The sequence below is a fragment of the Anastrepha ludens genome, chromosome 3, assembly GCF_028408465.1.
Source record: "Anastrepha ludens isolate Willacy chromosome 3, idAnaLude1.1, whole genome shotgun sequence".
NCBI lineage: Eukaryota > Metazoa > Arthropoda > Insecta > Diptera > Tephritidae > Anastrepha > Anastrepha ludens.
In genome coordinates this window covers 66,385,897-66,411,335 of record NC_071499.1, presented here as the reverse complement: position 1 = coordinate 66,411,335, position 25,439 = coordinate 66,385,897, and the positions used below count along the sequence as shown (strand labels likewise).

General features: G+C 33.5%; 1 protein-coding gene across 6 annotated transcripts; it reads left to right on the top strand.

The window, feature by feature from the left end:
• The first annotated feature begins 498 nt into the window (after positions 1-498).
• Positions 499-24,774, top strand: LOC128858127 (rho GTPase-activating protein 190). 6 transcript variants are annotated; one of them, XM_054094124.1, is made up of 20 exons: positions 499-739; positions 805-900; positions 2,299-2,455; positions 2,523-3,655; positions 4,311-4,604; positions 6,022-6,395; positions 6,459-7,041; positions 8,084-8,262; positions 8,324-8,566; positions 13,036-13,101; positions 16,925-17,050; positions 17,121-17,168; positions 19,358-19,515; positions 20,859-21,063; positions 21,130-21,348; positions 21,413-21,468; positions 21,527-21,911; positions 23,531-23,662; positions 23,746-23,890; positions 23,966-24,774. In XM_054094124.1, the coding sequence occupies exons 3-20, from the start codon at positions 2,306-2,308 to the stop codon at positions 24,162-24,164; spliced, it is 4,695 nt and encodes a 1,564-aa protein (XP_053950099.1). In that variant the 5' UTR covers positions 499-739; positions 805-900; positions 2,299-2,305; the 3' UTR covers positions 24,165-24,774. The 6 variants fall into 6 exon arrangements, with proteins under 6 accessions (XP_053950099.1, XP_053950100.1, XP_053950098.1 ...); XM_054094125.1 differs by lacking the exon at positions 805-900 and having other exon boundaries at positions 17,124-17,168; XM_054094123.1 differs by lacking the exon at positions 805-900.
• The last annotated feature ends 665 nt before the right edge of the window (positions 24,775-25,439 follow it).

Here is a 25,439-nt window from a genome sequence, read left to right as displayed (position 1 = left end):
ACTGTCAATCCTTTTATGTAAAATATTCTTAAGGTTAGTAATTGTAAAAATAACCTATGGTTGTATGTTTGCCTTTAATAATAATAATAATAAATAAAATAAATATATAAATAAATATGTTTTAGATAAAATTTATAAAGTTTACTTGAAGTCACACGAAATATGAAATAGGAATCCGCCAAGGATATAGAGGTACACATGTATTTCTGAAGTCACCTTTGCTGCACTTTCCGAAATACAAATCGAAAGCATTGAAGGAATATTTTGTGTTTTATGTTTGACAAAATGTGATGCTAAGATCGGAAATTAAGTTACTGGATAATTTGTACATGATTAGACCTATTTTCTTATTAAATTTAGATAATGTGTTAGTACTGCCAAGTTTGTATCCTAAGGTATGTACGGCGCATACAGCGCCATCTCTATGTGATGTTGATTGAATTATAATTATTGATAGAAAAGTATGGCAGTTCTCCTACAGGTACTTTTATTCGGATAATATTCGGACTTATTTGTTTTCACTGGGCGGCGTAAAAGTGATGAAGTGAAAAATTCTGTAATGCTGTAAATTGAGTTTTAAATCAGCAGAGGGTTTTATAAAGTTTAACAAAACTTTATTAAAGCCTATTTGTGACTATAAGAATCTTCATCGCAAAAGTGGCCGTGTCAGACATTTTTATGTACACGACTTTGCCCAAAGTGTGCAAGTCTTAAATAGTGCAATTTAATTATAATAACTGTAAGCATTATATACATATATTTGGCTATAATTATTGAAAGCTTCAAATAGTAAATTTCTTTTAGTAAGTAGTCGGAAAAATAGTGGACGTTAACCAGATTAAGTACTGAAAAAATGGTGTCTGGATTTTCATTACTTATGTTACTTGTGCGCAAGAACGGGTTTGTAAAAAATGTGCATGGTTCATTTAAAGGAAAAAGCTATCCTGTCGTAGTCATATCAAGTCTCGTCTGTATGTACTCTTAATATTTTTACCTGTAGCATACCTCTTTTTCCATAGCTGTTGAAATTTCGAGGATTCAATTCATATATATACATATATACGAACATATGTAAATTATTTGTGTAGGTATTAAGCCACTTAATTGATGAACGTAATACACACAATGGATGCACAATCAACTTGGTGTTTAAATATTGTTGTATGTATGTATGTGACTTTGAACATTAAAGTCAACTGCATCTGTTGGTGCACATTGAGACTGTAAAGTCAAGATACTTCGTAACAGTGTCCTTAGTTTGGAAATGTATCTGACTGACAATAAATCAAAGCAGATAAAGCATCTGCGCGAAATGCTATTCTGATATAGGTGGAAATGTGGCTAACAATTCTAAATATTGAATTTAATACACGAATGTTTTACTATTGAGATTTATTAAAATATTTAATTTTTGAATGTAAATAGTCCACAGGAACAAACTCATAACGCTCTAATTTTAAGTTCCATGGATCGCTCGGATGGACAGTTCTTGTTCAGTGTGAGTTACAAAAATATCGCCAAAGCATTTAATCTGTTTTAAGTTTTTTAATGTTCCTAAGGCACTTATTTCCACAGTTTGACATCATCCCCCAAAAACTTATGGAGGGTGTTTCGTAATATTACCGGCGAATTGATGTCGTATTTATATTTTCATTCATTCCCACTTCATAGACTGCGAATGTCATCCTCGCTTGCTTCGAATATGGTTGGACCGATTTACGTTGTTTCACATAATTGTTTTTTTTTTCTAAAATAACGTTTCTATCGAAATTGTTAATTTTGAATGATGATTTTTGAATATCTTATAAATTGATAATGATATAGACTAAAGTTCGGCGAATGGAATCGATTATTCCGAAGTTATATTCGCCACAGGATTTGAATGTGGTCTAAGACTTCAATAGTCTATCGGCCAGAAATACGTTAGTATTTCAGAACCTATTAGTAAGATCAAATATTGGATTGTATGAATATATGAATGACAATATGTATCGAATCAATTTAAATAATGATTACTGAAACAATTCGGCATAGATTTTGTGTTAAAAAAATGGGAAAGGAAAAATAAGTTCGGTGAAACTTGTCCTCCACCAATACGTGATTTTGAAAGGCACCTAACGCCACCTCTGCGGCTGTCAAGGCGGCCTTTGTTTAACATTTTTTTCTTTCATTTGATGATTTTTTGTTTCAGTTCGGGGGAAATCAAATGGTAATCACTTGTCTTACTCATATGATTTTACTTATTATGTATTTTTATATATTTATTTCTTTTTCTTTTTGATGTTTTATTTTTAACAGGTAAAATATGAAGCAGATAAATGTATCTGTAATAGGTCTCTCAGGGACTGAAAAGGATCGGGGTCAAGTTGGTGTTGGAAAATCTTGTCTATGCAACAGGTTTATTCGCCCGATGGCTGATGATTACTTTATTGATCACATATCAGTGTTGAGCCAGGTAGGCTAACAAAGTGAAAACATATAAAAATTACAAAAATTGAAATTATACATATATATATTTATAGAGCGATTTCAGTGGAAGAATTGTTAATAATGATCATTTCTTATACTGGGGAGATGTACGAAAAACCACTGAAGATGGAGTGGAGTATAATTTTCAAATAATTGAGCAGACAGAATTCATGGACGACTCAACATTCCAACCCTTTAAAGTTGGGAAAATGGAACCATATTATAAACGGTGTGTAGCCACGAAAGTATTTTCGGCAGAAAAACTTATGTATATATGCAAAAACCAATTGGGCATAGAGAAGGAATACGAACAGAAAGTTATGCCCGAAGGTCGTCTTAGTATAGATGGTTTCATCATAGTTTTTGATGTTAGTCCAGTGCCTAATCGGCCGGTTGAGAAGCAAGTTGAATTTGTCCACAATGTCATAACAAATATTCTTAAAAATAAGAAACCACTTGTGCTCGTGACAACAAAGAACGACGACGCTAATGAAATATATATACGAGAAGCAGAAAAAATATGCCAACGTAAGGAATATAAGGGTTTGGTGCAGTTGGTAGAAACATCATCGCATGAATCTATAAATATAGACTTAGCTTTTATACTTCTTGCTCAAACGATAGAAAAAGTAAAAAGTCGTATCAAAATTACCTCATATCACGAGGCTGCAAAATCACGCAAGGAGCTGTTAGACACACGAACTGAAGCTGTAACGAGACTTATTCGCAATCAAATAATTGATTATCAAGTGTTTTGGTCACAAGGCTCCAAAATATTAGCCCAGTATAGAGAATGGACCGAATTTTTGAATATTTTTGGAGTAGAAGCTGGTCTGAAGCTTTTCAGACGTCATATGAAAAAGTTACGGGATGACCACTTAAATAAAAAACTGAATCAGTATATAGATAAATTTGCCAACACCTTAGAGTATCTTTTGCCCGACATTAGCACCTTAGGAACTGTTGATGAAAATATATGGGTAAATGCCAAAGGCATTTTGCGAAACCACCCTGACTTCGAACAATATTTTTTCGAATGCCCTATAGCATCATGGACTGAATTAGATGCTATGGAAGAAGCCGAGGATGAAGTACGCATTCCATTTGATGTATTGGACACTCCAGAAGCGGAAACAATATTCAGAAATTACGTAAATGCGGTACAGCAAGATAAAAAGAAAATAGGGTAAGTTCATTTTATATTTTGAAATAAATACTAATAAAAATATGCTTCTTTCGAAATCATTTGTAATCACAATATTTTTACCATCGCCCAATCTAAAATGGTCAAGGTTAAATTAAATGGCTTATAATTTTTTATTCTTTTCACATTAACCTTGATAGATTGGAGACTCATTTTGTGCTATTTCTTTAATCCACTTTCGCATTGGAATCAATTTCGATTCGCTTCACTTTTCGGTAGTGGAAAACACTTAAGTAGTGGGGAATGAATCGGGATTTTATTTAGTTCTGGAATTGTTATACTTATTATTATTATCTTATCATTAATTAAGACTCGGAGCTTTTTTTGAAATAAATCAAAAAATAAAATATAAAAAATAATAAATAAATACATTTATATTAATTAATTCTAGTTTAACTTGTTAACATCAAGAACTTTTTGTAAAAAATTTAAACTTTTTATTATTTATTTAGCATCTGCTAATTCGTCGCGGGTAAATGTCATAATTTAATTTAAAAGTAGAAAATGGCGGAAAAATTGGTGATTAGATTTGAAATTTTGCTAAAAGTATAAATATATAAAAACTTAAATACTACCTCAAATTTGGTAATCAATAAATATATATGTATAAAATATATATTTACGTTGAAATTGTTAGATGGAAACACCAGTTTAAACTATTGTTGGAAGAGTCTGGCTTTGTAACACCGGGTAAGCAGTTGTCGGAGGTTCGAGTGCTTTTTATGGGACGCGAGTGTTTCGAAGCTTTATCCGAACATGACTGTCAACAAATTTATGATATTCATCAAGACGAAATAATTGAGAAAAGTAAGCAAAACTTCATTGAACTTTTGTTGGAAAACGCCCAATTTTTCCAGCAGTTTAAAAATGTGGACATTATAACTCAAGAAGATGTTCGAGCTATAACAGATCTTATACAGGATGATTCCAGGTAAATTCCGACAATAAAGCTTTTAAGTTAATACAAATTGTATGGTTATTATTCACGATATAAGTGTTGCAAATTCATGGTCAATAGTAAATTCATTCCTTTTATTAATTTAGAAAATATTAATATGACAAAAATGAATATACTCGTGAAAAGCCATAATTTTCCACAATATTATTTAAAAGGTTATGTACATTGCATTAGTTTGAACTGATTTGAACGTATCAATCGCTAATATTTGACATGCACGGTTTAAAAGAATTTAGATTTGCGGAATTTAAATGTTTCAGTAGCCGCGATAGGTGGCTAAGTCGTATTCAAGAATGGTAACATACAGACTGTTTGCTTATTCTTTTTCTTGATTGATGTAACTGCCAGACCGAAACATAGAGGAGACAAGAAGGAAGTAAAATTGAGTATTAGATTGACCTTTAAGAACCCAGTTAATGCGCAAAATTCTGTGAATATCAGTTTTTAACTTGGACGAATGATACAGGTGTAGCTAATCCTAAACATCTTGGTCATCTTGAAAAGCTTAAACTACTCAAAAATACTGCAGTAGAGCCCGTGCAGTAGAGGATTCTCCAAGTTTAATGTGAAATTTCAAAAAAGATCGATGCTCTATCAATACACTATGAATACCATTCCAGTGAAAGGAAAGGCTATAGTTACACTGGTTTGTTTCCGTTATTATTGTTGTTGTTTTAGCTGTAGAATCATTCCCCATAGATGTATGGGGAATACTGCTGAAGTGACAGCTCTTGGCCGGATATAAATCCGGGTCGATCCGGTTACGTAGAACCGACTCTCGTGGGAACAGTTGTTGTAGCAGCAACAACAGGATTGTAGCGAGTACTGCATTCGAAAGAGAAGGCTCCACGCTTAAAGTGCAAGCAATTGTTGAGAATTTAATGGTTGTGTGCTAAGCCATGAAGCACTTTTTTGAAAAATTGAAAAAATTAGAATTTTTTTGTGTAAAAACCTGATCCAATAAACGGAAGCGTATTTTAGTCTCACTTAATATAAAATCGTAGATGGGTTGTAAAAAAATCGCTGTAGGTGAAGACGTGTGCTCAAAGTGTCAAATCAGAAGTGTGAAATGGTATGCTCGAAACAAGAAGTATTGTGACTGAAGATGAAAGGTAGTTTTATTATTATAAACGTATTGCCTTCCATGACATTCGTTTTTTGCACTTACATATTTTCTAAATCATGACATATAGTAAGTTCACTAAGTAGCTCTTCCGTTCTTACGAAAAAGCGAAAATTTGTGCTTTGCTTAAAATTTATTTTGCTAATATGTCATCATACCTACATATTTAAGTATTATACTCGTAAATGAACATGACATTGCAAAACACTTATTGTAACACTACACGTAAATATGAATAAAAATATTTTGTTTTTGTTTGGTTTTTAGATATAAGATATTAGATAGGCTTGACCAGGAGAGACGAGTGATCCTATTCCAACATTTGGGCTTCATTCACTGCCCCATACGCGAGCATTGCCCCTTCTTTCATAATTGTGTTGATAGTTTAGTAGACGAATGTTTGGTAGATAAATCACCTAATCAAAAGAATTCTAGTAATTGGAAATCGTCGAACTCCGATAGGACATTGAATTTATTAATAGTCGGGTCAGAGCACCTGGCAAGTGATTTACTCAATGATATTCGCATGTGCACAGGATCCAAAGGAGAATATGTGTATGAGAACCAAACATATTACTTAAATTATCGCATTGCTAATGGAGATATGGAAGCATTTAAGTCAATTGATGTTCATTCGAGTGGTAGGTTTGAAAATTATTGTTTGTGCTATTGTTTTTTATTAATGAATTAACATATTTTTATAGGTTTAATTTGTGTGTACTCAAATCAGCAGTCGTTTGAAACACTTAAAGATAACCTAGAACGTACTTTACTGTGCAATTTGGAATTAGAGGACAAGTTTGAAAACTTGCCCATAGTTTTGGTGTATCAACCTCAAGATTTGAAGGAGAACGAAGTTGAGTACCTGCGTAATGAAGGATTACGATTGTCTGAAATGCTGCACTGCGATTTTATTGATCATCAACAAAATCAACAAAAATATGTTTACGAAATTCTTAATATAGTTATACTTTCTTTGCGACTATCTGAAATGAAAAATTTTGATTCATATTCCACCAATCACATCGATCTACGAATACTTGTTTGTATGTTTTGTGGCGATCAGTACGACATTGAAAACATTGTGAACCCACTAATAGCTGAATCAACAACTTGCAAATCGTCAGAGCATTCAATTTTGATTGACGTATTCATAGGAGACTCAAAAAAGCGAATTGAATTTATCCTATCATCTTATCATGGTATTAATCAGTACCGCGAAGAACTAATTCATGGGTATATTTATTTCTATTCTGGAAAACGTAGATCTTCATTTGCTAATTTAAGGTAATTTTTTCTTCCTAATTATATATACATAAATAAATAAATAGAAATACATGCTATATAATTAAAAAAAAAATTAAATATCAAGCTAAAATTTTTCGACTGAATACCAAAGCAGAAAACTTGCACAAAAACCGTTTAAGCTTGTCGACATAATTTTATTGTAATTAACTTAAGGGGTTATACGCAGTTATGAAGCAAATAAAAGACGGGTTGTCAAGGATTTATCCTGAAGAAACTTCAGAATATTTTAATTTGAAAATTTTTGGCGGTTATAAAAGCATCCTTCAAGAACGTAACAAAATTTTTTATTTATGAAAATGTTGATTATAGAGCGCGCTGCAGGCGATTTCTGGAACCTCCTTTAAAAAAAGACGATTTACGGTGTACATCGTAACTCAGGATTGGATTATCTGAAATCAAAAAACCAAACAAATTTTGTTAATATAACTTTAAACGTGTTTTTTTCAAAACGGCATTTTTCAAGTCGGTGTACACGATATCTCGAAAACGGCTTGTTTGATCGGTCAACTGTTTTAACTCAATCTTTAAAGATACATTATCTAGTAATTAATCGTTCGGCTATTGTTTAAAAAAATCGAAATTAAAAAAAAAGTCCTTCGATCAGTCACGAGTTTTTTATGTTTTTCAAAAGCAGTATACATTTTATTAAAATGTACCAAGCGGTTTTTAAGTTACAGTGATCACCAGTTCAAAAAATATAGTTTTGAGAAAAACGCATTTAAAGTTTTGCTATCGATTACCGGAGCGCCCGAGCGCCCTTTGTTAATTGTTGAATAACTCGAAGAGTATTTGTCGGATTCACTTAAAATTTTCACACAATATTTTTAAGGTACTATACTTAAAGGGAATGCAAAAAAAATCCAATGTTTTGAAAACACTGACTACGCATAACCCCTTAATTAATTTGAGTTCAAATACGTTTTGCATAATTTCTAGTCGTACAATAAAATTGTGAATTAAAAACGAAGAAATTCATTTTCATAACGACTATCAGTAATATATGATTGTATATATTTTCCAGTGTTTTAGCCGTACAAAATTCCAACATTCCATTACAAATAATCGCAGTAACTGAAAGTGGAGGCGCAAATGCATTTTTCAGCAGTGAAATCTGTCAATTTCTAATAACAGAAGGGAATTCTTTGGCTGATAGATGCAAGGGAAATTTTATGACATTCTCTGCTGATCAATATGTCAAGTGTAAGTATATGAGATTAGATACCACCTCTTATATAATCTAATTAATGATTTGTCTGTTTAGTCGCTTTCTATACGCCCTTTTTGAAAAATGTTTGGGAAAATAAGTATGAAGTAGAGAATTTGCATGTGGAGGAGTCAATAACTTTGGATTCTGGAGAAGGTACTTTGGAAAACTCAGTTAACCAACTGCCCCGGCCACCGCCTCGTCATGAGAGTTATATGTTGTCTAGCACCATGGGTACGGATGGATCTGGAAGTGAGAACTACGAAATGCTCCCAACACGATCTTTGAATTCGTTAAATGGTAAGCATTCATTAGCTTATAGCTATAAATAGTAGTCATATACAAATAAGGATTACAGCCTTGACGAAATAATTTAATTATTCCTGGCATACCCAACAGAGATAATTGGTGTATATTCTTAATTTAGTTACTGAATGCAATTAAAATAATCCTTTATAACTTCACGATCTTCGTTCACGGGCATTTTAACCAATTATTCAAATTCAATTCAAAGTGCCACACTGTGTTTACGCAAGCACTTTAAGGTCCAGTTTTTCAGCACTAGTTTAAAACTGTCCTTAAGTAGCAATCCAATTATTGAAATCCTTGCTCATCTTTTTGTTTTGTTACTAACTTGCAATACATACGAGTATAGATATAGAGTATATCGTTACCGAAGGGCACAAAGTTCCCAACTTCGACTTTTAAGTTTTATAGGAGAAGTAAAAAACCGCTATGAAATTGATCAATATCGAATATGGAACAGTTCTTTAATATTAGCAATAGAGTTTTTATATTTGGCAGCGAAAAGTAACCTATTGAAGTTTGCATAGTAAAGCCAAAAATTACCGACAGTATAAAAATACAGGATCAAATAACACAAACTAAATCCACCATGGAAATTTAAAGGCCCTGCCCGAAGTGGTCAATGCATCCGTTGCGGCACCGCATTTGACTGATAGCCGAACTGATTATATGTATTTGTATAGGGAGAGTCGCCATACGGCAAGTTCGGCACAACCACGATGTAGGCAATATATAATACGGAATAGTTACGTTTCCACAGCAGTCGGTTGTACGTTACCGAAACGACCCGGATTTATCCGGCCAAGGACTGCCACTCCAGCAGCATTCCCCGTATGTAAGTATGGGGAATGTTTATGCTGCTACAACAACAACGGAATAGTTGATTTGTTTCTATACGGCCATAATTTCATTGTGACATCTCATTTTGTTTTGTAAGAGAAGTCAGTCGAATTCGTTTGCGCAAATGACACAATGGGCTCATTCTGGTAAGACATTTCTTCATTAATTTGAATTGGCAAGAATATTACTCTAAGGAAGTGTGTCAAACTGCAAATTTTCGGAAATTAATTACAAGAGGAATTACATTATACATGTAATGTCCTTCCTGAATCAACCAAAAAGTGATTGCAGGTTAACTTTCGAAGATAGATCCATACAGATGGCTCAAAATTAGATAATAAAGTAGGTGGAGGGGTCTACTCCGAAAAACTGGAGATAAAACAATCATTTCGTCTACCCGATCACTAGCATATTTTAGAGCGGTAAACACGAGAGTATTATGCACCAGGAATGCCGTCATTTATCCACACAGCCAAGCAGCAATAAAAGCGCTAGAGCGACAAGTCTAAGTGTGTAAGGTAGCTGCCAATAACCTGACCTACCTACCTATCTTTCGATAACTGCTTTTTGACTGTTCACCCACTGTTTTCCGCTTTATTTATTTTTTAATTAAATGGCGGTTGTCTTGGACATTTGGTTCTTACTCATTAATAAACTACACAATAAGCTCTTCAAAAACAGCTCTTAAAAATACTTATATGACTTAAATTGAAAAACATGGGCGCACACGGGATCAACCTCTAAAGGGTGTAGAAATGAGTATTCAAAAAATAAAATACCAACAGTACTGATATTATATATCATATGAAGTGCACAAAGGCAGTTAGTAACTCATTAAAATTATTTAATAGGTCTATTTATAAGTTCGTGCGGTTTTACAACAGATGGCGTAACTTGATTATTATTCCATCGATCCACATTTCCAAACATTCATTGGAGAGCTACTGTCGTAAGGCACAAACGTCAGTATAAGTTTTTTATTTGAAGCGTAAACAACAATATTTTTACCACACTTGAAAATGTCGAATTTCGTGCCAAATAATGTGTTTTTGCGGGGAATTCTTCTTCATTATTTTAATATGAAGAAAAAAGCAGCCGAAAGTCATCGTATCTTGGTGGAAGTTTATGGTGAGCATGCTCTATCTGAGCGAACGTGCCAGAAGTGGTTTGCACGCTTTAAAAGTGGTGATTTTGGCTTGGAAGACGAAGAACGCGAGGGTGCGCCGCCAAAGTTCATGGATACCGAATTGGAGGAATTGCTCGATCAAGATCCGGCTCAAACGCAAGAAGAGGTTGCAAAAACTTTGGGAGTTGATCAATCAACCATTTCCAAACGTTTAAAAGCCATGGGAATGATCCGAAAGGTAGGCCATTGGGTGCCGTATGAATTGAAGCCAAGAGACGTTGAACGCCGTTTTATGGCATGCGAACAACTGCTTCAACGGCACAAAAGAAAGGGTTTTTTGCATCGAATTGTGACTGGCGATGAAAAGTGGGTCCATTACGACAATCCAAAACGTCGGGCAACGTATGGATACCCTGGCCATGCTTCAACATCGACGTCGGCGCAGAATATTCATGGCCTGAAGGTTATGCTGTGTATCTGGTGGGACCAGCTGGGTGTTGTGTATTATGAGCTACTGAAACCGAATGAAACGATTACGGGGGATGTCTACCGACGACAATTGATGCGTTTGAGCCGAGCACTGCGAGAAAAACGGCCGCAATACGCCGATAGACACGACAAAGTTATTTTGCAACATGACAATGCTCGGCCACATGTTGCACAAGTGGTCAAAACATACTTAGAAACGCTCAAATGGGATGTCCTACCCCACCCGCCGTATAGTCCAGACCTTGCGCCATCCGATTACTATCTCTTCCGATCGATGCAACATGGCCTGGCTGACCAGCACTTCCGTAATTACGATGAAGTCAAAAAATGGATCGATTCGTGGATTGCGGCAAAACCGACCGAATTTTTCACAAAGGGAATCCGTGAATTGCCAGAAAGATGGGAAAAAGTAGTAGTAAGCGATGGACAATATTTTGAATATTAAATTTGTAACCATTTTACGTCAATAAAGTTTCAAATTTCGAAAAAAACCGCACGAACTTATTCATAGTCCTATTATTTATGGAATGAATTGGAATTCATAGCTCCTGAGTTGTTTGACCTCTATCGTTATTATATAAAATTCATCAAATTCAAACCAAATTGCGTTTATTGTGCTTTTGGATAGGTGAATTACATATGTACGCAATATCTTGTCTTTGAAATGTTATCCTAGAGAGAATTTTATCGACGAGATTAATCGCTTAGGTACTTCATTGGTTATGGTTTTATTGTTCAATGTTGATTTAATTCTAATACAAAGATCACGTTTATTCGATTTTTAAAGTCGACGCATTTGCGATACTTATATTTATGGGCGTTGGCTAACCCAAATTAAAGGGATTTTGCTAAAGCTGAACATTTTTTCAGATGAGTCGCAATTTCTTCTCTGTAGTTACGTTAACTAAACTACGGTTTGACATTGTTAGATTTTGTTGTGGGGTCATTCAATGTCGATTGTTATGCCGACGGCGGCATAGAAATGAGGCATTCGAAAACCATTTTGTTTGCGGTATTGCTTGAACAGGCGCCGAGCCCTCGGAAAACTTGGGTTAATAGAATGGACTACTGCAGGGTCAGCCGGACCAGCCATTTGAATGAAGCTATAATGAAGGTTTACTCTTTCTAATAAAGCAAAAGTCATTATAGCATTAATAAAATCTGTTGTTGACCCACCCTAAAAAATATCAAATCAACAAAGGTATATTAGTTGTTAAAATCAGTTTAAGGCAAGCGAATTTTCGCGACAAGTTTGATAATTTTAAGGTCCATTAAGATACAATTTCGGTCGACCGCATAAATCCTACTATAGCATTTTGAGATACTTATTAAAATAAACATAAATAATATATATAAATATTACTTTGCATTCACTAGTCGGTTATCAAATTTGGGCAAGCGAATACCATTTTCTGGCGCACACCCAATGCCTTTTACTCTTTTCAAATTATAGGCAAATTCCTATATGAATATATTAAATCACAAGTAAATTATGTGAAATTGCCTATATAATGTAATTTATGCACATTAGGGTGGTTCCTTAAAAAAAATTGCGGGTTTTCCACCGCAATTATAAAACTTATTTTATTCTAATAAACTTACAATTTTATCAACGGAAACAAAATAATGAGATTTTTGGATGTTTTTTTTAAATAGGTTTAAGTAAGCTGAAATAAGTCAGTTAAATCTTGACCCTCCGCGCGATGTTCCGACTAGGAACGACACTAAATTGTAACTTTACATAAATTTTTTTTGTATTCAATTTATTGCCAAGGAAATAAAAAAAATGTTTGACCTATTTAGTTTTCTAAAGTATCATTGAAAAGGCATTTTGGTTTTCGGAAATATTTTGGCGGATGCCTTTAAATATAATAAGTTTTATAACCCCGATGGAGGTATCTATTTTTTGGAGAGCGATGCACCCTAATGCACATATATATGATTAACCCTTTTCGATTGAGTTTTGCCGTAATTGATCAAACTTGTATTTTTCTTCTAACAATCACAGAGGAAAGAGATATATCTCTAGATGAAATTTACGACGACAACGAAAAGCCGAAACACCATCATCAAAGTAAGTGATTTTTAAAACATATATTTCAAATATTTATAAATGAAAGTGCACCACAAATCACAGATCATTTAAAATTTTATGTACTTAAAAAAATAGAATGCTATGATATAATCCTACAAGTACACACCTAGAAACACTTTTTGAATTTCCGAGCACCTAAATGGAGTTTTTCGAATAATTCATGTCTGCTCCCTATGGACTCTAAAACAGTGAACTGATTTTGTTGAAATGTTGGAGTCGATATATTTATAAAAATCGTATTTATAGTCCGATTTGACTCATATTCAAAAGGCATACCATTTATATGAAAGCAAATATTTCCAAAAATGGACCCGCTAGGTGGCGCTGGAGTATAGATATTTGTAAAAATCGTATTCATGGTCGGTCCGATTTGGTTCATATTGAAAATGCATATCAGAATATACAGAATATAACGTATATATTAATTTTCTGTATTTCTTAATATTTTGCACCAATATTTTTTCCAAATTTAATTAAACATAATTTTTATTTTTCAAACATTTCAATAAACTATTTGAAATCGGATATAAACGCCGTTATGTGGACTATTTTGAAATAAGTAAATTAAATGGCAATAATTTTTAACAATCCCCTGAAGCATTTTTTGTGCAATTTGTGAATTTCTCGAAAAAAATTTTTTTTTCAAATCATTTCTTACAGTTTCGTAAGAAAAGAAAGTTACTGTTTTATGTGATGTACACCATTGATGCAGATAAGTTATCATCAGTGTTTTCTCCAACTAAGTGGTACGCTATGACCGGTTTACGATACATTCCAATTAAGAAAATCTGTTTGTATTCTTGTTGTCGGTAACCTTGGTTTGCTTCTTACAAAGTGGTTCTAAAAACTCCACATAACACAGATGTATACGTACATGTATACTTTCCCAAGCAATTTGGTCTTGACATCGACGTGAACGATTATTTGGAGTAGAAATATGACTTTTCTTCTTTTTAATTCCCTCTTCTCATCACCTGCAACTATAGAAATTAATTTCTTTTGATGAGAAAAAACTAATGAAGGCTCCAAACTCAACATAATTAACAACGAGAAATTGTTTGTTGTTAGTGAGCCACTTGTCATTTTCTGAACTCGATATTATTAGCGGCGTTTAAAGTAATAAAAATACGATATTCATAGGTGTTAACGATTTCAAATAGCTCGCCCTGCCGCAACCCAATTTGGCAGTCCCTATTTCAGTGTTAGCGCGAATAATATTGTTACTTAATTTAATTGATATTAAACGATACTCCATAAAAAAGTCTAACAATGTCAACAAGCAGCTCTGTGGAGATCAACTCACCTCACCAGTGATGTAAAAGATCCTTTGTTGAACGACTTGTGTGGCATCTATCTCTGAAATCGGAACTCACAATACAGTATATGTATATGTACTAAAATCCTAAATAGAGACATAAATAATTAAGGGGTAAGATCACCTCCCCCTGTCAGTATGAAAATAAGACGGTTACAAATAATTTTTTTAACGTAACTAAAGCGTTTTCCAATAACAGGTGTTAATTTGAAATGGATTGCGATATCGAGAGATGATTAACGATTTTTTATGGCCGGAATTGGTCCATTGATCTTTTACGGGAAAAGTTTCCGGACCGTGTTATCTCTCGAAGAGGTGATCACAATTGACCACCGAAATCTTGTGATTTAATACCTTGCGACTTTTTTCTTTGGGGCCACGTGAAAGGGAAGGTCTACGCCAACAGCCCAGGGTCGGTTCAAGACCTCAAAGATGGAATTCGTGAGGCTATCGAGGACATAGGGCAGCCACTTTGCAATTCGGTGATGGAAAATTTCATGAAAAGGATATTGTCCTGTGAGCGTGGTTGTGGTGGTCATTTGCCTGATGTTATTTTCCACTATTAACTGCATATCTTCCTCTTTATAATGAAATAAACATCCGATCATTTATATTAAAAGAATATCAAAATAACACATCTTATTGGAAAACCCTTTAGTAACCCAGAATTTATTACGTTATATTACATATAAAATTCAAATTGTTTGGGCAATCTTTATTATTTTTGTATAGAATCATTCATGGCATTTATGTTTTAAAGATACTCCATTTCAACTGTTGGTCGCAACTACCCCGTAATTCGGCCATCCGTAAACACCAACTTCGGTTGGTATCTCGTGAATAACTTTAGTAATGTTAGCTTACAATGGCGCAATCGAAGTTGGTTTATCCACAAAGCATTTAGACTTTAAATACCTCCATAAATAAACGTCCAAAGCTTTGATATCACACGATCTTGGTGGCCAATCCACTGGTCCGAGACAGAGATAAATTGCTCACCGAAATGACGACGCAGTAAATCCATTGTTTCACGGGCTGTATGGTATGTTGTGGAGATCACAGGCTTAAATGCCCGGCATCGATAGCGTTCGGCATTCACTGTTGCATTCGCGCCAGCCTCGTCTTTGAAGAAATATGGACCGCTGATTCCTTCAGCCCATAGGTCGCACCAAACGGTTATTTTTATGGATGTAACGGTTTCTTATGGATGTAATGCCTGCTCTTGAATGACTTCGGTTTGCTCCTCAGCCCAAATACGGCAAGTTTGCTTATTGACGTATCCATTAAGCCAGGAATGAGCTTCATCGCTGTACGTCATAAGTTGGCCTGAGTGCGCTATGAATACTTTTCACAGAGCGTCGATTTTCGTAATAGAATTGTACGATTTGTCTTTGCATACTTTGCACAAAATTTTTAAAAATTTAACAACATTCAAAGAAAAAAATGACACCAAAATTTCCTATTTTTTTCAGTATCTTTAGAAAAATTCTGGGTACTCTGTTTTATAGCCTATTTAATATGCATAAGTGAAAATGGCAAGTGGCTACAAATTCTCGTTGATTTTTGAACAATTTTTTCCCACTAAGGTCTTGCCGATTTTCTTCCATATAAAAGACTTCTGAACATGTGCTGTATATGGAAGAGAATTCCTAACATCGTATGCAAAAAAAATGTCAAAAATCAACATCATTTCTTAACGACTTAAAATTTACACTTTATATATATACATATATAATTGGCGCGTACACCCTTTTTGGGTGTTTGGCCGAGCTCCTCCTCCTATTTGTGGTGTACGTCTTGATGTTGTTCCACAAATGGAGGGACCTACAGTTTCAAGCCGACTCCGAACGGCAGATATTTTTATGAGGTGCTTTTTCATGGCAGAAATACACTCGGAGGTTTGCCATTGCCTGCCAAGGGGCGACCGCTATTAGAAAAATGTTTTTCTTAATTTTGGTGTTTCACCGAGATTCGAACCAACGTTCTCTCTGTGATTTCCGAATGGTAGTCAGGCACCAATCCATTCGGCTACGGCGGCCGCACTTTACACTTTATTGTACTAAAATTAAATGGGCTAAAAAATTGCATGTGGCAAATTGTGATGATACATTTTTTAAATGGGTTACATGCTGAATTTTATGTGAATTTTATACCAAGATTCGAGCATTAAGTTATACGATTGCTATGTACTATACTTTTATAAAAACGAAAAAAATAAAACATAATAATTGTAAAAACTTTATAATACGTCGCACTACAATTTTTTTGAACACAGGTGTATTTGCTTAATTGTCTTGTGATTTGTGGTTATTTTTGACTAAAGAAAAATAACTTACGTGTGTGTACCTCGATTTCTGATTATTCCTTAATTAAATTAAATTAAATTAAATTGATTTGTTTTAGTTGTTTTCCCCCTTTGTTAGCATATATTTATCATATACAAGAGTAATGCAGAAAAACTTAGTAAACTATTAAATTGCTATTAAGGGTTTCAGATTTTCCCACCTCCAACAACTCCTCCAGAGCCTGCTCCACCTGATCATCAACTCATAACGTGTACATATAAGAGTCAATTCGTATCGGCTTCCGAGTCTAGTTTGGAAGAAATAACATGTAATCTATTTTATTTATTTGAAAGATGTGCAAATTTAATGCTCTCATTATTTTTCATGCCTTCATTAAGCAGCTGATGTAAGTGGATCAAAGGATTCATTGGCCACACATGAAGCAGGTTGATTTTAGCTTGTTTTATTGTATATTGTAGTAAACGATTGTTATTATTGTTTATGATTTTGACTTGTTTTTGTTTCTTGTTTTTAATTAGTTGTTGTTTTTTTCATTCGTACACGTTTAAAACACGTTTTTTTTATATTTGGTTCTTCAATTTGTTTGTCTTAATACATTCTTGTCTGAACGAATATATCAAACATACCAGATACTCTTTTAATAAATAAAATAGAATTTACATAATATGTACCAATTCACATACATACATATTGTCCATTGGACCCCCATTGGTTGAAGTTTCCCAAGAAGATTGTAAAGTTCACTCACTCAATAATTATAAAGGCACCACATATTGAACAGTTGTTACTAAATTTTTTTCCAATTAATTTTAATAATTTATTATTTTTTATACAAATATATTTCATTCTACAACAAAAACGTTTGCACTATATTTTTAAATGGAGAAAATTCGCAAAACCGTCGTGAAAAATGTATCAAATATCAACGAGAATTTGGATTTTGAGAAAATTGAATGAGTTGTAAAAGCTGCGTATCCAAATTGTTTATTTCTGTTCTGATTAAAACGTTTGAAATTTTTAATTTTTATAAATCTTGTACAAAGTTTGAAACTTCGATTAGGATTGTCTTTGTTCAAGAATGAACTATATTAAAAAAAAATGAATTGAAAAATAAATAATTATCAAAACTTAATCAAAATAAATAATAATCAAATATGTGATGCTTTTATAATTTTTCAACGTTCTGGAACATGATATGTGTAGCTTGAACGTTATCCGCAAAAATTTTAAAACAAATTTGTTTTCAAATCGTAAATCGTACAAACATTATCGGTGCAGAAAGTTTTGTGTACACATCGCTCATTTACAGACACTATAAGAATAGACTTAGAGTTCCGTTAAAAAAAATCTGTTAAATAGGCGTATCCTTTTCGCTATACGCGTTAGTTAGTTTTGTGAGAAATTTAGGAAGCTTGTATAATATATATCATCAATTCATATTATAAGTTGGAATCCAATGTATACCTCTTATTGAAATCGAATTGAAAGGGTACAACGAAATTTTATTCGATTCGCTCTGCAACTTCTTAATTTCTCTGATCCATTACCACCCTATAGTGCTCGGTGCATGCAAATACATCTGGGGTCCCTTGCCAATAGACGTTGCCTTCAATCCTTGCTGTTTGTTTTTGATGTTATTTGTGGCTCTGTTCCCGGTCGCGAAGTTATTGTTCAATGTTCCTCATAAAATTTTACGTTTTTACTATTCATTTTATGTCAAAACATTCAAATCAAACTACCATAACTTTGCTCTTATTACGACGGCTCTACTGAGTTAAAGAGTATCTACAGACTACTTGCCATGCCAAGATCTCTTTTTCATTCGAGAATTGCGCCCCACTATTCATAATATCTCTCTTTTGTTCTAGTATGTAAGATCTAATTTTACGAAAGCCTCTGATGCTAGCGCTGCACTACTTTCAGTTTGTATAATAATTTTATTGTTATGTAAACCTTTATAAAAAAAAAAAAAAAAAAAATTTACGCAAATATATGTATCTATCTATTCTGTAAGGTTGTTGTAATCATAGATTTAAATAAAATGAAAATGAAACATCGAATCCATAAAAGAAAGAAAGTTGACTCGGCGATCGTTGTCTTTCTGCGTTCAACATTGTTTTTTTTTTTTCGAAAGGAGTTGCTTAAACAAGTGCATCCAATATTCATGAGTTTATGACTGTTGATCATCAAATCTGAGTGAGTGGAAGTATTCGTAAACAAAGTTTTCTACATTTTCCGGTCTAATGTTTCGGTAACTACCTTAGCATCCTCGAAGGCGAATACAAATAAAATATTAATATGTACACAAAACTCAACACATAATAATCAGATCCCTCCTTGTGGTAGACGTTTGTTTGCAAGTAATAGAAAAAAGCAATGCAATTAGAGCGTTTCTTCATTAACAACTAAAATGTGATGTTTTATAACAATTCAGTGTAATTTATAAATATGTTTTATTCTAAAGTAATTATGTATTTGTTTTCTATGTTTATTTAAACTTATATTTTCGTTAATTTATATATATTTTCTTGTTAATTATAATTTTTTTTCGTTTTTTAATGATTTTATTTAGCTTTTTTTGAATTTCCTGTCTACTATATTTCCTTTTTTTCAGAGTGGCTTGATGATAAAAATGAACCGAGAAGAAATTTAAATAAAAATTCCATTTGGAATAACTTTAGTGGTTCAACACACGCCTATACTACCGGTCGCCGTCATATTGACTCAAATTTAAATAAGATTCGTCCAAAAGGCCCCAGTCAAACATTAAAAGTATGTATTGCAGTATACATTCATATTTAAATACTTAGCCTTGCCGTAAATTCTGTGACAAATTTTGCGATGCATACGGCGAGAAGAAATTCGAAGAAAAAAGTTCCGTTATTTTTGCTTTTGTTCGTTGCATTCTCTACTCATAAATTATACTCAGTTTAGTGGCAAATTTCGCTTGTTAACAATGGAGTGGGGAGCTAAGGAAAATTGTATTGCAGTGATTGCATTGCAAAAGTGTGGTAAAAGTGCAAATGAGATTTACGAATTGCTGAAAAAACTTAATATTTCGTTTAAATTAATATGTGACCTGGTCTATGAAAAGGTACCTTACGTGTCAAAAAATCATTTTTCACTTTTTTGTTGATTCGAATAGTGTGTGAAAGGCTCTTTAAAATGGCGAAAACCAGGTAGTCATAATTTGTTTAAAAGTTTGTTAAAAGTAAAAAAAAAGAAAAGTACAAATACGAAAAAGACTGATTTTTTTTAGAAGTTTAAACTTTAACTGCTATTTTCTCGAAAACTTGTTTTCGCACGTAAGGTACCTTTTCGTAGACCAGGTCACATATAATGTTTGCCTACCGCACGATCAATCGTTTTTCTCAAATGTCTGAAGTGACTGATAGTGCATCCATAAAAACCGAGAAAGAATTCGTAAAAATCCCTTAGAAAGCAGAAAATCATGTCCAGGGGAATGAATATATCGACCAGATCCATGTTAAGACTGATTAGAAATGATCTCCACATGAAAGCCTTCCGTCGTTCAACTGGTCATCTTTTGACAACGCGCTTGAAGAAAATTAGACTCGGCAGGCTTTTAAAATATTCTTTTCTCAGATGAAAACATTTTTACTGTTGAAAAAGTTTTTAATAAGCAAAACGACAAAATCTATGCTAAAACTTCCAAAGACACAAAAAATGTTGTTCCAAGAGTTCAGCGTGGCCACTATCCAGCCTCCGTGGGGAGTGTATTGTAAAGGCGTTATATCTCTTCATTTATGCGAAAAAGGGGTTAAGACCGAGGCAAGAGTATAAGACCAGGAGGATGTCTTCGAAGGCGTGATGAAGCAGTTGGAAGCAGTCTTTAATGGAGAGCGTTTGACCTTCCAGCAATATTCCACTCCGGGCTATGAGGCAAAATCCACTCAACATTGACCATTTCGAATGAAAATTATTTTTTTATATTTACTATTCATAAAACTAGCTTCATTAAAAAAGTATTATAATTGCATTTCTATAACGGACTTAACTTGTAACAGAACTTATGACAGGACTAAGTACAATCGTATTATTTCATAGCCTGAAGCAACACTTTAAATTTTGTAATACAAATTTGTTCATTGTAGCAACCTGGAAAATTAAATATGAAAAACTTCCAACTTGTTAGTGAGGCAGTTGCCAAAATGAATTTCGGAGGCGACTCTTTTCTACCCGCTTCTGATGCTGATAAATGTTCTAAACGCTATACCCATTTTAATCATACTCAATTGGATTGTGACGAAGATGACTCTGAAGAGTTGGCTGAATACGAGCAGATTTATGAAAATGAAGGTATAATGTTATATTTTGAAAATGTATTTAAATTGTAAATTAACCTTACAATTGGTTTATTTGTAGACTGCACCGAGTCTGACAGCTGTGCAAGTTCAACCGAACGTAAGGTGCGTCAGCAAAATAGCTCATATTACAAACTTAATAAGAAACCACCAACAAATAAAAAAACCAAGAAAAAGAAGATTGCCATTCCCGTACAAACACCGAGAGTTCCACTGTTCGGGTCCTACGTAAGCCCACCAGAGATTCCTCAACATTATCACAGAACTGCGTCTGATACTAGTAAGGACATTTTTGTTTTTGTACACATATCTACTTTTACACCAAATAATACATTTTCTTATAGAGAAGCCAGGCGAACATTGCACAAATGAGCTTGTAAAGAATGATAAATCACCAGATGTAGGACAATATTTATTTAGCTTGTTTGTTACTTTCTAATCGTTTTAAATTTTTATAGTATTCCATGGTTCCTGAAAGTATTAATTTGTTCGGGTCAGAAAATTTGTCTGAGCTTAATATAAATCCGAAATCTCTGAAAGACTTTGAAAAAACGGAGAAACGCCGATTGAAGGAAGACAATGCTAGACTTCGAAAATTGCAAGAAAAGGAAAAGGAGCAGGAGAAGAAACACAAACGAAAATTAAAACAAGCTTCAAAGGGATTATCCGACAATACTGAATCTCATTTTGGAAAATTACTAATCTCAGACAAAGATGAAATCCCTACTTTTCTTATAAGATGTGTAGAATTCATTGAAAAAGAAGGTCTTGATTCCGAAGGTATTTATAGAGTGCCAGGAAGTCGAGCGCACGTCGATTTGCTTTTCCAAAAATTCGAAGAAGGTGAGTTGAAATAAGAAGTCTTTACACGTGGAACAAACATTTTTGGTTTTAGAAGTAAAAGCAATAAGCCATATGATGTGAGTGTATTTTAGTTAAAAAATTTAAAAAGTAGGTTTTTCAATAGTTTTGCGATTCGATAAAAAACATGGTTTTATGATTTGAAATACAGTTTATTATTCAGTATAGTCTCCCTGAATATCAAAACACCTGTTCCAACGAGATTCCATTTTATGAATTCTGTTCCTGAAGTGAGAATCTGGAAGGGCTGCAAAATACGTTTCCACAGCTGTTATGACCTAATCATTTGATGAAAAACGCTTTCCACGCATACATTTTTTTAGGTCTCGCAACAGATGGAAGTCACTGGGGCCAAATCTGATGAATACGGTGGATGCTCCAACAATTCGAACTTTGATTCATAGATTCATTGTCAAAATGCCCTTGTGACACGGTGCATTGCCCTGATGAAACAAATTTTTTTCTTTTGCAAACTGGGTCTTTTCACGAATTTTTTTCTTCAGCTGGTCTAAAAAGTTACATTAATATTCAGAATTTATTGTTTTACCAGTTTCCAAGTAATCCACAAACAAAATTCCTTTTGCATCCCAAAAAACTGATACTAACTCCTTCTTGGCCAATTTCTGGACACAAACTCGTTTCGAAGCCGAAGAGCCAGGCCTCTTGTTTTGATTTAGGGTCATGGTGATAGACCCAAGTGTCATCCGTAGTGATGATTCGACGCACAAAATCTACTTTATCCTTTCGAAAACGCTCTAACTGTTGCTTAGAAAGTGGCGTTCGAATTTGTTTTTGTTCTATTGCTTGCGAATACGGCATTCATTGTGCACACAGCTTTCTGAAACCCAATACTTCAGTAAAAATATTTCTTGCACTTCCCAATGAGATGTGTAGTAGATGCCCTAAATCTCTTTCAGTCACTCGATGATTTTCTATTTTCTGTGTTTTTTCTACGGTTTTCTACTTGTTGGCGAAAAGTCCCTATACACTGTCAACATTCGTTCACATTTCCTTTGCTTTATATACAAATATTATAGAGGGCTTCGGTATACTTCGAAAGTAATGATGCCCAAATCAGTTAACCTCGAGTAATGGAAATTTAAAGAAGAATAGTTTAATTCATCATTTGATAATGGACCAATTGTGTTATCTATTGACTTGCATTATATAAAATTTGCGCTTACACCCTTTATTGGGTGTTTGACCAACCGACCACCTATTTGTGGTGCGTGTCTTGATGCTCCACAAATGGAGAAACCTACAGTTTTAAGCCAACTCTGAACGGTAAATATTTTTTAAGAAAAGCTTTTTCATGGCAGAAATACATTTGGAATTTTTGTTTGTTAGAAAAAACTTTTTCTATTATTTGGTATTTCGTGGTCTCGAACTTATGCACCATGCAATGGTAGTCACGCTTCAACCCAGTCGGCTGCGGCGGCCGCCGCATCGAGTCTATTCCATACTTCATAAATTTGATTTGGTTGTTTTTTATACCCACCTCAACACTTTTTATACCCGTTGTCCTATGATCAGTGTATTGCATTTATCATTAATACCATACAACAATGTTAACTTTCACATTTTCCTCATTTATTTTTCAGATCCACATACAGTAATTGATGTACTTGATATTCCAGTAAATGCAGTGGCAACAGCGTTGAAAGACTTTTTTTCAAAGCGGCTGCCGCCATTATTTAGCAAAGATATTATTAAGGAACTAGAAGATATTGCAGGTACATAAATTGTGACAATTATCTTTTTTCTTATTTTTATTAAATTGATTAAATATTTATATATCGTTATGTTTTACGTAAAGGCTCACGAGGTATTGGCTCATCCAAAATTAATGTGGAAGTAAAAACGGACAGAAGCTGTCGATTGATATTACTGAAGACTTTATTACAGAAATTACCGCCCATAAATTTTTTGATCCTCAAATACATTTTCGAACACTTCGTTCAGTAAGTTTAATATTACTACTTATACTTTAATTTTAAATGACATTAACATATCTTGATAAATATTTTTCATTGCAGTGTATCCGAGAATTCCAAATTAAATAGCATGGATAGTAAAAATTTGGCTATTTGCTGGTGGCCAACATTGATTCCTATTGACTTCACGGATATGAGCCATTTTGAGCAATTGCGGCCATATTTAGAAGATATTGTGCAGACGATGATTGACCAGTTTCCCTATTTGTTCTGCGGAAAAGATGCTTTTGTTATGGTTTAAATACTCGTATATTCCAGTAATTGTAAAAGCTTAATTTTAGATGTTATTATGTGGAAGAATATAAAAAGAAACTGTGTTTTAATGGCTTTGTTGTGTGAAGTGATGTTTAATTAAGAATATTCGAATATGCGTCTAAAATAATAATTTATATTATGTGTTAAATTATATTTAAGCTATAAATGTTTTAAATGTCTTGTATGTATGTTTAACGAGTTGTGTAGTGATATCTATGCCATGTGTATGTATGCTTATATATATTTTTTAAATTTGAGTGTATTATTATTGTAGATGTTGTTCTATAAATTGAGCTAAAGAAACTTTATCAAAGGAACACTTCTGAAAGCAACTAAAAATATGAATGAAAGAAATAGAATGCATTCATATACATACCTATAAAAATAGAGCAAAGTAAAATAATAACGATAATGGAAAGATTTGTATAAATGTGTGTCTATTTCATGATAAACCTTATAAAATAATGCATTCGTAATCAGCGCGATTTGGTGTAATTATATTTTTTAAAATTATGATATATAAGAGAATCCAAATGGATAATCGTCATAATCAAAAAGCACAAACGTAAAAACAAATAAAATAATTCCAAACAAAACATACGAATTTTTATTTACTCAATATCGCACATTTGAGGCAAAGGCGTAAAACAAAAATAAAACATTTATATTAGTATAATTACCACCAGCTCTGCTTTATTGTTGTGTAAATCGTTCGTGGCGATTTCTATTAGCAGTGTCTCAGTAAATGAAAAGGAGTATTTGCTTTTAGATAGCTAGCATACGGATATGTGATGGAAATCGGACAATTTCATTCCGAAACCGAAATTGCAAATCGCACGAATTAGTTAGAGTTGTGATGAGATTCATGTGAATTGAATGAGACTTGAGGTTAAATTTGAAACAGCTGATTCTTAAACAACAAAATTTCTATTTGATTTTGAATTGAGGATTTGCGTTAAAATTAACGTTTTTACTCGTTATACTCATTTAATACATCAAAACCACTTGAAATTTCATGAGAAAGTTGAGTGGTATCTTCAGAAGGACCAATCCAATTCTTTAGATATGCCTAGCTTGTGCTTGCATACATTTATACTATATATTGTTGCAGCTTTGTTTCGAACCACGGGATAAAAAGAAGCCTTGCAAAGTATTATTAGTAATAAAGCCATCGTCCATGCCTGCTGAGTTGAAATTAGCAACCATGAAATATCAAGAAATACCTTATAGCGGGCACAGTGTCCAAAGTGGATCAAGTTTG